The 15,991-nt window shown below is 35.6% G+C and overlaps 1 protein-coding gene across 1 annotated transcript in view; it reads left to right on the top strand.

Moving 5' to 3' along the window:
• cngk (cyclic nucleotide-gated potassium channel) overlaps window positions 1-15,871 on the top strand; it is a 60,266-nt gene extending 44,395 nt beyond the window's left edge. Inside the window, exons 31-43 of the mRNA XM_026255075.1 lie at window positions 5,828-5,989; window positions 6,076-6,168; window positions 6,338-6,487; window positions 6,758-6,891; window positions 9,970-10,163; window positions 10,769-11,013; window positions 12,120-12,191; window positions 12,326-12,597; window positions 12,734-12,855; window positions 14,110-14,336; window positions 14,648-14,805; window positions 15,024-15,127; window positions 15,219-15,871. Coding sequence (XP_026110860.1) covers window positions 5,828-5,989; window positions 6,076-6,168; window positions 6,338-6,487; window positions 6,758-6,891; window positions 9,970-10,163; window positions 10,769-11,013; window positions 12,120-12,191; window positions 12,326-12,597; window positions 12,734-12,855; window positions 14,110-14,336; window positions 14,648-14,805; window positions 15,024-15,127; window positions 15,219-15,508 — 2,223 coding nt within the window. The 3' untranslated portion in view covers window positions 15,509-15,871. The remainder of the gene's footprint in view (window positions 1-5,827; window positions 5,990-6,075; window positions 6,169-6,337; window positions 6,488-6,757; window positions 6,892-9,969; window positions 10,164-10,768; window positions 11,014-12,119; window positions 12,192-12,325; window positions 12,598-12,733; window positions 12,856-14,109; window positions 14,337-14,647; window positions 14,806-15,023; window positions 15,128-15,218) is intronic.
• The last annotated feature ends 120 nt before the right edge of the window (window positions 15,872-15,991 follow it).

Raw genomic sequence — 15,991 nt, 5'->3', positions numbered from 1 at the left:
GAGGTGAAATGTTGAAGTGATGGATACCCATTTTTGGATCACATGTCAATTTAGGTGAACTTATGAGTACATCAGATAAGAAAAATTGGTGGGATATCTAACTTGTAGAACCTCTTACTGTATCAACACAAGGAAGACACAAGTATAATAAAATACATTTAATTAACAAAAGATAGACAAGAGTAGTTAACAACTACTGAATGAATACCATAAATTAGTGCTTCTAAATTCCAGTCCTCACGCCTTCCTGCTATGCACATTTTGTATGTTTCTTTTATCACTTCATACATTTGTTCTATTCAAAAACGTACGTACCCTGTGAAGTGGACATCACAGGATATAACGGCATGATTCTAGTTCGAAGCGAACATATATGTTCCATTCAAAGTGCATTTGTTGTTATCTCGCTGGAAAAAAATTCTGAATGTAGAGTACCATATATTTTTGGGACTATAAGTCGCACCTAAGTATAAGTTGCATCAGTCCAAAAATATATCATGATGAGGAAAAAAACATATATAAGTCACACTAGACTATAAGTCGCATTTATTTAGAACCAAGAACCAAGAGAATACATTACTGTCTATGCTGCTCATTGCGGGCTACAATGAGCAATGAGCATCATAGGATGCCCTCTCATGGCTGTAGATAATAATGTTTTCTCTTGGTTCATGTCAAATTAATTTTAATAAATAAGTCGCACCTGACTATAAGTCCCAGGACCAGCCAAACTATGAAAAGAACTGTGACTTATAGTCCGGAAAATATGGTATCTGTTTCCTCAGAACGTGTCATATCTGTTACTGTCTCTGAACAGGAGACTCAGAACAGTCGTGTCTGTTGCTGTCTTCCCTGTAGTGGCCTGAAGGCTCAGAATGAATTTACCTATCGGTAAGCCCCTCCCCTTGAATTCCTTAAAGCTGCAGTCGGTAACTTTTGACGCTCTAGCGGTTAATTAACAGAACTGCTTGTGTCTTGCGGAAAAACATCGTAGCCAGAACTACTTCTCTCTGTTTATGTCTATGAAGAATCACAAAGGTACTGGGTTACTCCGCCGCGGTATCCCCGAAGCAATCTAAAATAGTCTGAATATAAACACTTATTATAGGTTCACCCTAGTGATTCAGGACAAGCCAAAAACACGGTTTAGAAAATGGATTCATGGTGTACTCACTTATTATATACATTTTGTATATAATAAGCGATTTTCTGTTCATGTCCAGAAAGGTAAGAAAAACATCTTCAAAGTAGTCCATGTGACATCAGAGGGTCAGTTAAAATATTTTGAAGCATCGAAAATACATTTTGCTAAAAAAATAGCAAAAACTACGACTTTATGCAGCATTGTCTTCTCTTCCGTGTCTGTTGTGAGAGAGTTCAAAACAAAGCAGTTAATATCCGGTTCGGGAACAAATCATTCGATGTAACCGGATCTTCTTGAACCAGTTCACCAAATCGAACTGAATCGTTTTAAACGGTTCGCGTCTCCAATACGCATTAATCCATAAATGACTTAAGCTGTTAACTTTTTTAATGTGGCTAACACTCCCTCTGAGTTAAAACTAACCAATATCCCGGAGTAATTCATTTACTCAAACAGTACACTGACTGAACTGCTGTGAAGAGAGAACTGAAGATGAACACCGAGCCGAGCCAGATAACGAACAACAGACTGACTCGTTCACGAGTCAAGATCCGGTTGCATCAGTTTTCGGATGACCAGTAGTTCTTTCGGACAGTTCGATTCAGTAAACCGGTTGAAGAAAACAGTTCGCTGGTTCTTTTGCGATCGACGTAATGACGTCATTTGCGATGACTGCCCTTGATTCAAGCCTTCGGTTTACCCGCGCTCATAACATTGGCACAGAATCAGTTCAGAATCAATCACCAAAAGAACCAGTTCGGTTCAGATGCTCTGTTTCACGCTGAATCATACATGCACAGTATCATCAGCTCCTCGGTTCTTGAATCGGACACATCTGACAGAAACGGTTCTTGACTCGAGAACGAGTCAATGTTTTGTTCGTTATCTGGCTCGGCTCGGTGTTCATCTTCAGTTCTCTCTTCACATCAGTTCAGTCAGTGTACTGTTTGAGTTAATGCATTACTCCGGGATATTGGTTTGTTTGAACTCAGAGGGAGTGTTAGCCACATTTTTGGATTAATGCTTATTGCAGATGCGAACAGTTTAAAATGATTCAGTTCAATTTGGTGAACTGGTTCAAGAAGATCCGTTTACATTAAATGACTCGTTCGCGAACCGGATATTACATTTACATTTACATTGATTCATTTAGCAGACGCTTTTATCCAAAGCGACTTACAGATAAAGACAGTGGAAACTGATAATATATATATTATCACAAACTGCTTTGTTTTGAACTCTCTCACAACAGACACGGAAGAGAAGACAATGCTGAATAAAGTAGTAGTTTTTGCTATTTTTTAACCAAAATGTATTTTCGATGCTTCAAAGAATTCTAACTGACCCTCTGATGTCACATGGACTACTTTGATGATGTTTTTCATACCTTTCTGGACATGGACAGTAGACCGTACACACAGATTCAATGGAGGGACAGAAAGCTCTCGGATTAAATCTAAAATATCTTAAACTGTGTTCTGAAGATAAATGGAGGTTTTACTGGTTTGGAACGATGTGAGGGTGAGTTAATAATGACATATTTTTCATTTTTGGGTGAACAAACTTAATGTTGTGGTTATTTTAGCAAATAGTTTACTTAGTAAATTCAGACTGAATCTGCATATGCATAAGTGTTCTTGCTTTGTCCAAACATTAAATGCATGTTCTTGAATGAGCACTATAGCCTATTCTTCAACTTCTCAGTTAATATCAGTATGGCCCATTTCAGGGATTGCCAAAATTACAGTTTAAAATCAGTCAGGGCTACAGAAATGCATCTTATTGTTTACAAGCAAATAAGTCAAGACATTTAAGCGTGCTTTGGACCTATACACATGATGCACATGGTGTAAGGGTCTCTGCTAGAGATGGTAGTTCTACATGACACAGGTGGGAAGCAAAACAATCCTGTCCCACTAATGTTGATTTTGGTGACGAATTACAGTGACGATCCACCTGTTGAACCTGTTGTTGTTTTTCTCCTTCATATGGCAAAGCCTAATTTTTCAGCAACCATTACACCAATATACTTAGAACACCTTGTGTTATAAAATCTTTAAGAAATCCATCTAAAAAAAAAAGGCCTATATATAAGATAAAAAATGTCTGATTAATAGTTGTTGTATACTAAACATATTGCAATATTCCACTGTATTGCATAGATAGATAAAACATTTGAGCACTGAATAAGCCAAATTCAGGTCTTCAAACACACAACCTGTTTACTGTACAAACACAAAATTGTACTGTTTGCATTTCTAGAACAACCCTCTTTCCTTAGCTCAAGTATGCAAACCTCTTTGTCACATGCACTGGAATTAGGGATGGGTATTTTGGGAAATTTCTCATTTTGAGCATCGATAAGTGTAAAAAAATTATTAATTGGGGGTGGTACTTGTGCAGGGGCATGGACATAATGGATATAATTGAAAAATCTCAAGATTATGAAAATTAAAGTTCAAAATATGACATGAAAACCTGAAGCTAATTCTACGACATCCTATGATAATTCAGATAACTGAGAAACATAGCAGATGTAACATTACAACTTGTATCTGCAGGATTACAGGATTCCAAGTTATGCATTACACAGAGAAAGAGAGAGAGGGCGCGAGCTCCCGCCGATGTGTTTTCATGACAGCGCGCTGAAAGATGGGCAAGGACAGATTTTACTCAGTGCTTTCAGAGTGTAATAAATGTCAATGTTAATTAATCAGATGTAGGCTAGCTATTACAAATTTCATCTGAAAAAAGAAATTGGCAATGCAGATGTGAACTTGACTGAAAGTGTAACTCCGATTGTGCTTTAAAAACATGAAAGTACAATACATTCACATTCTTAGACTACGTTAGTGTCACTGTTATTTTTGTAAAAATTTCTTCTAATATTTCAGCAATATTTTGTATTCAATTTGCACTTTCTGATCAACCAAAGCATAATTTAACAGCATGAAAATCACTGATGATTATTGCTAAATAACTGAATACAATTTTAAATATATTTAAGATAAAAACTATGACAAACAAAAACAAAAAAAATTTATCGTCTCTATGGATATGTTTCTAAAATAGCCTATAGGCGAATTCTTCTTTCATTATTTTTAATTAAGCTATAAATATGTCCAATGTATTTTTATTTTATAAAGACTATTTCATTATTTGTCTGTGATTTAAAAATGAACACACAAAGATAATTTTTCTTTTATCCTTTATTGACTGCATTTTATTTTTTTATTTTTTTTACAAAACATTGTCTTCCAGTATAACTTTAGCAGCATATTTTAATCCAGCGTTGCATTTAAAATAACAAAAAATAAAAACGTTTAAAAGATAAATTAAAAAGTAAAACAAAGTATAACCAAACAACTGCGATAAGGTGTAACATAGGAGACCAAATTGCATAGATATTTTAACTATGGCTGCTAAAGCTCAAAACTAATATTAATGAAAAAATATATATATAACATTTATCACGACCGGTGAAACTTAAAACATTCAAACAGACATTAAAAAAAAAATAATTTCAAAAAGATGAGTCAGTCTACGTGCTCAGGTGAGAGCCGAGTGCGGAGTCTGCACAACTAGGCCGGCGGTAGAAAACAATTAGCTCCACTGGAACAGATGTTTCAGCCAGGTACCACTGGACAAGTATGCTTAGCTTTGTAAACTGATTCTCATTTACCTTCCACGACAGTAAAGGAAAACTTTAATTCCTTCTCCGTCGACGAAACTAATTGGAAGCATTAACAAAGAATCTTTCACCACCATTTCAGCGATTAGCTGTGTCATCTCGGTTCTGCCTGCATTTCATTTAGGTCTTACGGCAAATGATGCAATGCTCATCTGAGTTGCCGCTCTGTTATCGCCAGACATTTTATATACAAATGTTAGATACTAGCGCATTGCACTTGTAGATTTTTTGTGACAGCTTGGCATTGCACAGCTTGCACTGAACTGGATTTTCATTGGTTTTCTCAAAGTGAAGCCAGATATCACTACGTGATTTCGAGGCCATGATTCTCTCTCTTCTCACGTCTTTTGATACATCCTGTGGCAAGCTAACCAATAAGTGTTCATGGTGCTGCCCAAAGTGCTGCCATAACCAATCAGGAAAAATTTAAAATTAAATATTTGATCATCGTTTACATGATCGATCATCGCTGACGCAGTCGAGTACTCGGTCACTGTTTCACATCCTTAACTGGAATATGTATTATATTGAAAGCTAAATTTTCAAATGAAAATGGCAACATCCTCGTTTTATAAAGTATGTGTTCATATGTGCTTAATTTTCACTGGAGTAAACAGTTGTGGTGTTATGAGGGGTGAACAGAGTGAAAACTTCAACTACAGTAGATGGAGAACCGATTATTGCTCCCCCATGATATTTTGTAAAGTGGATTTATGAAAAAAAATATTATAATCTAATTTTTAACAATCTATCGATAAACACACTCATTGTTTCCGTTTCTCATCTGTGGTTTGAAAAAGAATGTGCTGAAAGATGAGGAGCCGATCGAAGTCTTCCAACATTTTCATATGAAATTTAAAAGGGACTGAGGCGATCACAAATTTGTGTTCAGTTTATGAAACTATTTGCTATAGCCTCCCTAAAATAGCCTAGCGATGTCCATGCTGTAAACAGTATATTGCATTGCAAATTTTTCTTATCTTTCTTTTCAGAGCCACAAAATATCTGGGGCTTTATATGACAGTGTAGTAAGATTTTATGTATTCCGATGGAAACTCACAAAAGGATTTGACCAGGATAAACTGAATGAGTATTTGCCATCTTCACTAGTTGGTGATATATCAACAGTTCTTTATGCTGATTTTATAGGAAAGGTAAAAAATACTCTTGACTATTACTATTGTAAACATGACTGTAGAATGGCACCTTAATTAAGTCAATTTGTCATCTCTTTTCCTAGGTGTTTGGTCTTAATATCCAGATCAAGAAATCACTAGAGTCTGAGACACATCCTTTGTCTCCTGTGGCAATCACCAAAGCAGGGAAACTCAGTGTAATAACATGAATGACAACTTCATTTGCTTGATCTTGCACAGTAGACAAAAGTCACATGCTGCTATTTTTATTTTATTTTATGGATTTAAATGCATGTTGAAATTGCTGAATATGTTAATGAGATGTAAATAATATCTGTCATGTCACTCTCATGGCATTGTTTGCAGGGACCATTGTTTGAGACGATGTTAACAAAGGAGTGTCTGCAGGAGTTAAAAACCGATGGATGCTTCATTCGCTTATTAGCCAGAAGAATTTCCCAATCCCTGTTCAGAGCCAATGATCTCATATATAAGAAAAATGACTATGGATCAGAGGTAATTATCACAAGAACATTGGAAAGATATTGTGCATCAGAAAACTTTCAATTTATATTTGAAATTTTGTATGTCCCTTTTTAAGCCTAAAAGGGTAACAGCATTTTAATGTTTATGTTCAGGTAGTGAATTACACAGACACTTACATTATGATCCACCCATGCAGTTATACAATTTAGAATCAGTCAGAGCTATAGAAGTCATGTTTTGACTTCTCTTTAGGGGTTTCAGACTATGATTATATTTCAAAATTACTCTTTGTTTTCCTAGATGTATTTTATCCACAAGGGAGAAGTGGAGGTTTTATCAAAGGATAATACAGCAGTTCTTTTCAAACTAAAAGCTGGACAGTATTTTGGTGAGAAAAGTTTGCTGTTGGGAGAGCCAAGAGCTGCCACAGTAAGGTTAGTATTTCTTTTCTTTTAGTTTATATATTTATTTATTTATTTTTACATGCCTTTGCATTTCCTGAGAGAAAAAGTTTTATATGATGTAAGCAGGACAATGGTTTAACAATTTAAGAATAAGTCACTCGAAAAGCCACAGGGGTCCATCAACAACTGCCAGAGAATACAGGTGCTTCTCAATAAATTAGAAAGTCCAGGAAAAGTTAATTTATTTCAGTAATTCAACTCAAATTGTGAAACTCGTGTATTAAATAAATTCAGTGCACACAGACTGAAGTAGTCTAAGCCTTTGGTACTTTTAATTTGGCTCATGTTTAACAAAAACCTCCCTAATTTGGAATCTCACCAAATTAGAATACGAATTAAAACCAATAAAAAATAATAATTTAGTTAATTGTTGGCCTTCTGGGAGTATGTTCATTAACTGTTCATGTACTCAATACTTGGTAGGGGCTCCTTTTGCTTTAATTACTGCCTCAATTCTGCGTGGCATGAAGGTGATAATTTTGTGGCATCATTTTCAATAATAATTTCATCATTATCATTTTCTTCTTGACAGTAGCCCATAGATTCTCTCTGGCGTTCAGGTCTGGTCTGTGTGTGGTGGCTCTTGATGCTTTGACCCCAGCCTCAGTCCATTCCTTGTGAAGTTTTCTAAAATTCTAGAATCCAGTTTGCTTGACAGTCCTCATAAGGCTGTGGTTCTCTCGGTTGGTTTTGCTTTTTGTTTTGTTTCCTCACTTTTTTTTTTCGTTCCACTCAACTTTCTGTTAATATGCTTGGATACAGCACTCTGTAAACAGCCAGCTTATTGGCAATTCATTTTTGTGACTTATACTCCTTGTGAAAGGTGTCAATGATTGTCAGAGACCATTTTGAATGCTCAGGAAACCTTTGCAGGTGTTTTGAGTTGATGAGCTGATTGGCATGTCATCATATTCTAATTTGTTGAGATTTTGTGAATTGGTGGGTTTTTGTTAAATGTGAGCCAAAATCATCACAATTAAAAGAACCAAAGACTTAAACTACTTCAGTCTGTGTGCATTGAATTTAATTAATACTATATGAGTTTGACAATTTGAGTTTAATTACTGAAATGAACTTTTCCTCGACATTCAAATTTATTGAGAAGCACCTGTATATAACAATGTACATACACACAGCTTGATTAGCAAGATTGTGTTTAGTTTTAACTATTCCTTCCCTTTTGTATTATTGGGTAAGAATAAGAAGCACTTCATCCGGTACTTAGTGTCTTTCATTCCAACATAAGAAAACATTTCTGGAATATGCATCTGAAATAGCATTTAGCCTACAGTTTAATGTATTTCAGCAAGGACATGGATGAATTTAACATGCAGTTACATATGCATAAATAGCCTTAATGTTTTGTTTTTAACATAAAATGTTGAATACTGATACTTGAAATAATTTAAAACATGAAAACAAAAATAGTCTAAATGTGAAATTAAAACCACCAGTAGGTGACAGTAAGTGAATGTTAATGAGTGAGTCATTGAGATTCAACCGATTCATTCAAATGACTGATTCATTCAGAAACAAAGCACTTGACTGTGTTAATGAGTGAATCACTGAATCATTTATTCAACCGATTCATTCAAAAAATCGGATTCATTCAATAACACCGTCCATTGTTCAGAGATGCAAAACACTACTTTTGTCGGAAAAATTTAGCAACTAAAATGTAAGTCACTTATTGCTTTACTGAACGTGTGTGTCTTACTGAACGTGTCTTAATCTATTTGTGATATAGATTAAGTTAACTAGGCCTTAAATTAAATTATATAAATTTAAAAAAGCATACAGAATAATTTTTGCTGTCTACAATTTAGAATGCCTGGAATTTTGATAACATCACTTGGTATCATCAGATTGCACATCATTCCAACAACACTTACTGTATTAACGCAGACTATGCTTTATCGCACCCTCCTGACTCGACTTGAGTAGAAATGAAATCATCTGCGGTTGTTTGCACATGAGCAAAGGTGTTTTTATGAGTCTTACTTGCAAATGCTAGACCACTGATTCATCAAACCTGCTTTCCTGCAGTCTGTTCTTCTGAATATTTTCTAGTAAGTAACGAATATACTTAAGGGAAATGTCTTGGAGTAAAAGTACACATTTTAATTAGGAAATGTAGAGTAAAAGGTCAAAGTAAAAGTTGCCTGAAATATAAAAACTCAAGTAAAGTACAGATAATCCCAAAAAATACATAAGTACTGTAACAAAATATTTTTAGTGGTTGGCTTGAATGCATACACAGTTGGTGCTTTTGTAGCCTACGTTATTAAAAAAGGTGATGGGGGGGGGGTTCACTTGGATGTTCGCAAAAAGCCTCGCATAAACCCTCCGATGATGATTTTTACATCACACAGACCCTCACGCACACAGAAAGTAAAACACAGGCTTTAGGGTAGCTCAGATCTGTGCCATTTGTAAAGCACAACTGTAGACATTTTTTTCCCAAGTTGGTATTTGGGTAGCCGCACTGGGTTGTACATAATAATTAACTCAAATGATATATAGGGAATTTGAATAATTAATCAGGAATATGATTAATAATTATCTCATATGACAGTTACATTAATATTATTGATTATGAAAAATAGCTCAATTGCATTTATCAAGAACTCATTACAGGGCACGGTAATTTACTCATTAATATGTCAATATTCCACTCTTCATATCAATTATTGTGATATCTCCTACTGTAAATTACTGCAAATCAAACAGTGGTTTGTCCAGCAAACGGCCATAAGATTAACTTATCAATTTTCAATAAAGTTATCACTTCTTATAATTAAGGAAAAATATTCTCTGGCCATGAAAACATTATCCTATCATTATGATAAATTTAGTCTCAAAGTAAAGCTTGTAGCTAAAAATCAGACACTTCATTGACTCGTAATGTGAGCGGTTTGGAGGAAATCATGAATATATGGGTTTTTAATAATTGAACTAATAATACATCAAACTACAAATCACACAGATTAAACATATGCTGCATGTATGTGTTTTTTCCTGTTTGTGTTTTTTCCATTTCTTTGTCAGAGCTGCAACAAACTGTGAATTGTATGTGTTATCCAAGAAAAGCCTTGATGACGCACTGATGTATTACCCTAGCATTTTCAAGCAAATGCTAAGTGCAGCTGATGAGATGAAATACCAGTTACACAAAGGAGATCTTCAGATAAACACATTTAAAAAACCTGGCTCTGCAGGAGATACTTTCCTTCGGACTGGATGTAAGTTGTTTGATGTTGAACTGATGCATTTAATTTATGTAAGATCAGGCAAAACAATATATAACATAACATTCAGTCAATAATAATAATAATAATCTGGCAATGTATAAAACAAATCTCTAGGAGATGGGCACTTGAGTGAATGTACTATAACAGTTCATGCAGAGCCAGAAGCAAAAGGAGCAGAAGCATCACTTAATAGACAATATAACATGCTTGTATCTGTGTTAAGTATTGTCTGTTGCATTGTGTCCACTTGACCATGATTACATTTTGGTGCCGAGTGAGTGTTGCTTGCAGACTTGACTCACAAATTTTAGTGGGAAAAAATATACTTAATTTAATTGAGTATGCTGTGACATTCCAGTAGGGGGAAAATATATATATATATATTTAAAGGATAAACAGGCATGTGACAAACTGTCTATTGTATATGCGGCTGTATGCGGTTTCTGTAAATTTGTCTCAGTTGGAAAAATCATGGCCAAAAACTGTATAGTGTGTTGTTCTTTACACACCTGCAATTCTTATCCATCTGCCACCTTTCTCTTGACTGCATTTTAATCTGATGAACATATGTAAAATGACATTTCTATCTGTTACAGCTGTAAAACTTTATAGAGAAAACATGGCTGAGGAAGAGCACAGAGCTGAACTCCGTTCACGTTCTTTGGGCACTAGACTATGTACATTCATCTCATCAGTGCTTATCCAATTCTTCTCGAAGATTTTCAACAACATGAGAAGAATTCACAACAAAACCATTGATCCTGAGAGCAATTTTCGAGTGATCTATCAATACACATCCTGTCTGCTGATCACCATTTTTTTCTGGTCCATAACATTCATGGTGTGTATGGTATCTCTTGTGCTTTTTATCAGTTTTTTCTTTGAGGTAACGCAAATGAAATATATGTAAAAATGTGTCACAAGTGTTCAAAAGTGTCCAAATACCTTTTGGTGCCACTATCTGATGGACAGTGATTCAAGTCAGTGTTTTTCCTGTCCATTTTAAAAGAGCTGCACATCACTAATAGGCCGACTAGGACTAATTCTTAAGTCTTGTTCACACAGAACTATAACTATGAACATAAAGTAAAAAAAAAGAAAAACGTCCACAGCAGCTGAAACAATGATGACACAGAGGAACGATCTCATTGTTTATTCAATTAGATCACTTTCAGAACAATTTTTTTTAGCTGATGAATGATAACATTGACAAAATCAAAATCATTCCTACTTTAAAGCATGCACTGCAATTATGTTAATATAACATATGTTAAAGGTGGAATATATTTTATAGGTTTTGTTCTTGGTGTGAACCGGCCTTAAGAACGACTTTAAGGTTAGGGATAAGAAAAAACCTTTTACTCTAAGTATGAAGTATAATAGTTCATTGATGGTTTGCCATGTTTTGTTAAGAGTTTGTTGTGGTAGTGTGAATTGGCCTTTTAACTGCAAATTTTCAGGTGGTGGCTGAAACAGGCAAATAAATCCTATAGACTAAAGACATGTTCAGACCGATAACAAAGATAATGATAAAGGTATAGTGCTAAAAATCATTCTCAATATTAAAGAATAGCAGAGTCCATACCACAGCTTTTTTTCAGCTGATGAATGATAAAAGCACTGACAGCCAATCAGAATCAATCCTGCTATAACCAGCTCGAGAGCGTCATCAGACAAGCGCTCATTTGGTATAAACAGACAATCTCGTTTGCTGGTGTGGATGCTAATATAGTTATCGTTCTTGGTATGAACAGGCCTTTACACTAAAAGAGAAACCCTTATACGAAACTCTTCAAACTTTAGGACAGTACTGTAAGACAGTTACACAGTCTGTATTAAAGTCCATTACAGTACTTTAGAAGATTCTATAAGTTAAATATCAAGTACTGGCACAAACACCAAATATAAAAAGGGTCTCGTCTAACTCTTTCCTCTTTCTCCCTGCAGCCCACTGTGTTTGATGTTGACTATTATTTATTCATGCTCACAATGTTTGTTGAGTTACTTCAAATAATTGAGGTGAGTAAAAATAATCATTGATTTACTGTACATTAAACTCAAGATTATTCCCTTATCATAACACAAACATACACAGCTGAGATTCTTAGAGTGTGTAGACCTCATGACACTTAATTCTTGCACCTTTCTTTCAGATCTTCCTGAAGTTTCGAATTTGTTATTATGATGACAGTGGAACCTTTATTTCAGAATACAGATCAACATCCCGTAACTACATGAAGAGGAAAGTGGGATTTGTCTTTGATATGGTCTTTTCATTTCCGTATGGCCTTATCATTTTTCACAAGATGAAAGAGGAACCGACAAAATTCCTGCCTATGATTATTTATGTCCGGATTGCTCACTTGCCACGCATTATTTCACTCTTACTGTTTATGTGGAAAGAAGAACAATCATTAACAAACAAGTTTGTTTTAGTTTTTTTTTCATGATTTTTGTCCATCAGCTTAATGTATATGTATTTTAAAAATTACCTTTTAGTAATTTTTCATTTGTAAAACTCACATTCACCCTTTCTTTCTTTTTTTTTTGTGTGTTTTCAGTCTTATGTTGATTAGGATGATCAAGTACTTCGTCCACACCTTCCTCTTTATCCACTGTGCAGCAGTACTCTGCGTTTCATTCGTTGAGAGTCAAGGAATAATGTCATGGATTTCAGAAACAGGTAGGGAATAAACAAAAATTGGACAGTTTGACAACATAGGAGTTGAGTCATGAGGAATCAAATATCCATTTATTTTTAATAAGCTTGATCATTTCAGTCTGATTTTGAATGTGGAAAATGCTTATAAAACAACATTACGACATGGAAAAACCTTGACTAATATAAGTAGACAGTCAAAAAAGTAAATAAAAATATAAGAACTAATTCAGTATACTGGCCTGTAGTGCTGTAGTGTTTCTGACTTGTTTTGGCCACACAGCCTTCTTTAATAAGTGTAGCACCATCTAAAGAAACTCCAGAAGTTGCTGTGTCAGCTCACAGCTCCCCGAGGTGACGATGTCCGCTTACAAAGCTCCCGAAGCAGCGGTGTCCACTCACAGTTCCCCAGAGGCAGCGGTGTCTGCTCACAAGGTTTCAGAAGTGACGGTATCCGCACATAGTTCCCCCGCTATTGCCTGTTCCAAGATGGCAGCTCCACACACCTCTGTGTGGTCCTCCTCCAACACACTGACCCAACCCTGTCTTTCCACGGTGTCCCTTATCAGAGCTTGACAGCTAACCACTGCATTGTGGGAACACCTCACAAGATTTGCCATTTTAAGGATGCCCTGCACCAATCATCTAAATATCACTATTTGCCCCTTTTGGCAAAATTTCCTGATTCCATCATATGAAATTCAAGAATTGACTGTTCACTTGCTGCCTCATAGTCTTAAATATTGCACCTCTTGACAAGCACCATTGAAATGATTTCTGTTATTAACTTTATCTGTCAGTGGTTTTAATATTGTGGCTGATCAGTGAATTTATTACATGCATCAACTAGTTAACATTAGGTTACAATATTACATGTTTGAGTTACGTTTTCTAGCTTGTTATTGGCTAAAGTATTCATATCTTTATGATTTATAACTTGTCCAAAAGTATATTGTCTGTAAAGTAATGCCTTCCAATATTACCGGCAGTGTCTCTTATTCATTATACCACAAGATGCTACAGGACACTTTTGACATCTTTATAACGTGTGTGCAAACAGCAGTTCTTGGATGCCTTGAGTGTGAAAAGTGAGAACGTTTTGTTCTTTAGTAAGAGAGCCTTTTACTTATGGTATATTCATGGTCTCTCATATATTATTGCATAAACAGTAAGAAAAGCTTCAAACTGACTCAAGTTTCTGCAGTGAATTTAGTTTCGTTGTTATTGTAGCCCAAGTTTTACAGTCTGTCTGCACTATTTTTTGTTTTTCCTTTGCAGAGATCCATGACTTCACTGAATTGTATAGATACGCTACCTACTTGATATTACAGATCTACACAACAACAGGCTATGGTGATATAACGGCATCAAACTTTGGAGAAATGATCGCATGTGTCACGATAATGATTCTGTCTAAAATTCAAGTGATTTATAAAATGGGACTTCTCGTCGCTGCACAAACAAACAAGATGACATTCCAGGAAGCTTTCGAGGAAAAACTGCAGGTAACTGTAAACACTGCATGTACTGTATTTAATAAGTGTATGGTATTGTAGAGCAGATGTTCTCAACTCTAGCTCTCGAAGGACATTTTCCTTCAAAGTTTATCTCCCAACTTTGATCAAGCTCACCTGCCAGTAACTTTCTAGTAATCCTGAAGACCTTGAAGAGCTTGTTCAGGCGTGTTTTTCATGGTTAGAGCCAAACTCTGCAGGAGAGTGGACCTCGAGGACCAGAGTTGAGAACCCCTGTTTTTGAAGAGTTTTAGATTTTTTTAGAACGATTTATTTCTTAATAACCTCGTTATCTGTTCCAGACTATCCAGGAACACATGATGCATGAGAAAGTCCCATCTATATTACAAAATCGAGTGATGCAGTTCTACAGTTATCAGTGGAACCGCACTAAAGGCACATGCGCAGAGGTTTTGTTCAAAGGTGTCCCCCGCTGTTTGAAAATGGACATTGTGTCAAGGTAAATAAGCCTACCTAGGTTTTTGAGCAGCATGTTTTTAGTTGTGTCTGTTTTAATAATTACGATGAATGTAGTAGGGGTGCACAATACATCTATGGTACCGTATCAGCCATTTCTTCCCATTTTAAATAACATTCACTCTAGTAAAAATAATTATTGACTCTCCATATTATCCAACACAACATATAACATGAAAAAGCCATTTGTTTCTGATTTAGAATCTGCATGCAGCATTTAAAGAAGCATCATTTATTCTCGCACCTAAGAGAACCTGTCGTAAGGGAACTTTCCACCAGAATCCTCTTCCGCTGTTTCCCTGTTGGTGAGCATTTGTTTTCATCTGAGATCGGTCCCAAACTCACAGCCCAGCTTCACTGAAGAACTCTGATCACATTTTGATGTTATTTTTTTAGGAGAATTTATCTACAGAAAAGGAGACATTGCCACTGGAATGTACCTGATATTAATTGGCAAGGTTAATCTGTGTCTGGACAAGAGAGGAAGAAATGTCTTTCAGCGTCTCTCTGCTGGAGCAGCTTTTGGCGACCACTTTTTAGTGCAACAGAAAAACCGTGACACTGCCATAGCCACAAACTACGTGGATATCGCTATGCTCTCCAAAAATGCTTTGGAAGATGTGGCTCTCTTATGTCCATCTGTTGGCAAACTGCTCAAGAGAGCCTCTGAAATGCCACAGCTGTAGCAGTATTATTAACACACCTTATTGTGACCGATAGTCATTGAGCTGTGGTACGCTTCTCAGGTTTGTTAAGAGTAACTGCAAGTCTGATGGAAGATATTTTGTTCTAATGGAGTAATTATTAGGAGTTTAGTGTTGATATTAAATGTACTGTGAAACTGTAGTTTTTGTAGTGTGATGTTAAATAGTTATGTTGTAAAGCTTATTAAATGTGACTGCAGGTTGATGCTGCTCATAAAAGCTGTATTTTGATCATTTGTGATTTCTAACTGAATAAAGAATCTACTAAATGAAGTTTAGGGATATTGTTATATTTTGTAATGCCTGAGAAATGTAAACGCATTAGTGCAGAATACCTCTGAAACTGAATCTAACCTGCTTAAAATGGTCTCTGCCTATATTATTAATATCCATACGTTTCTGAACAGTCAGTATTCATTACTGACTTGTAAATATGAGCAATTCTTTAAATGCTTTTTTTGCGTG

Source organism: Carassius auratus, chromosome 5, assembly GCF_003368295.1.
Source record: "Carassius auratus strain Wakin chromosome 5, ASM336829v1, whole genome shotgun sequence".
In the NCBI taxonomy this organism is placed as follows: Eukaryota; Metazoa; Chordata; class Actinopteri; order Cypriniformes; family Cyprinidae; genus Carassius; species Carassius auratus.
The sequence above is the reverse complement of the archived record's forward strand: the minus strand, read 5'-3'. Positions and strand labels throughout refer to the sequence as shown.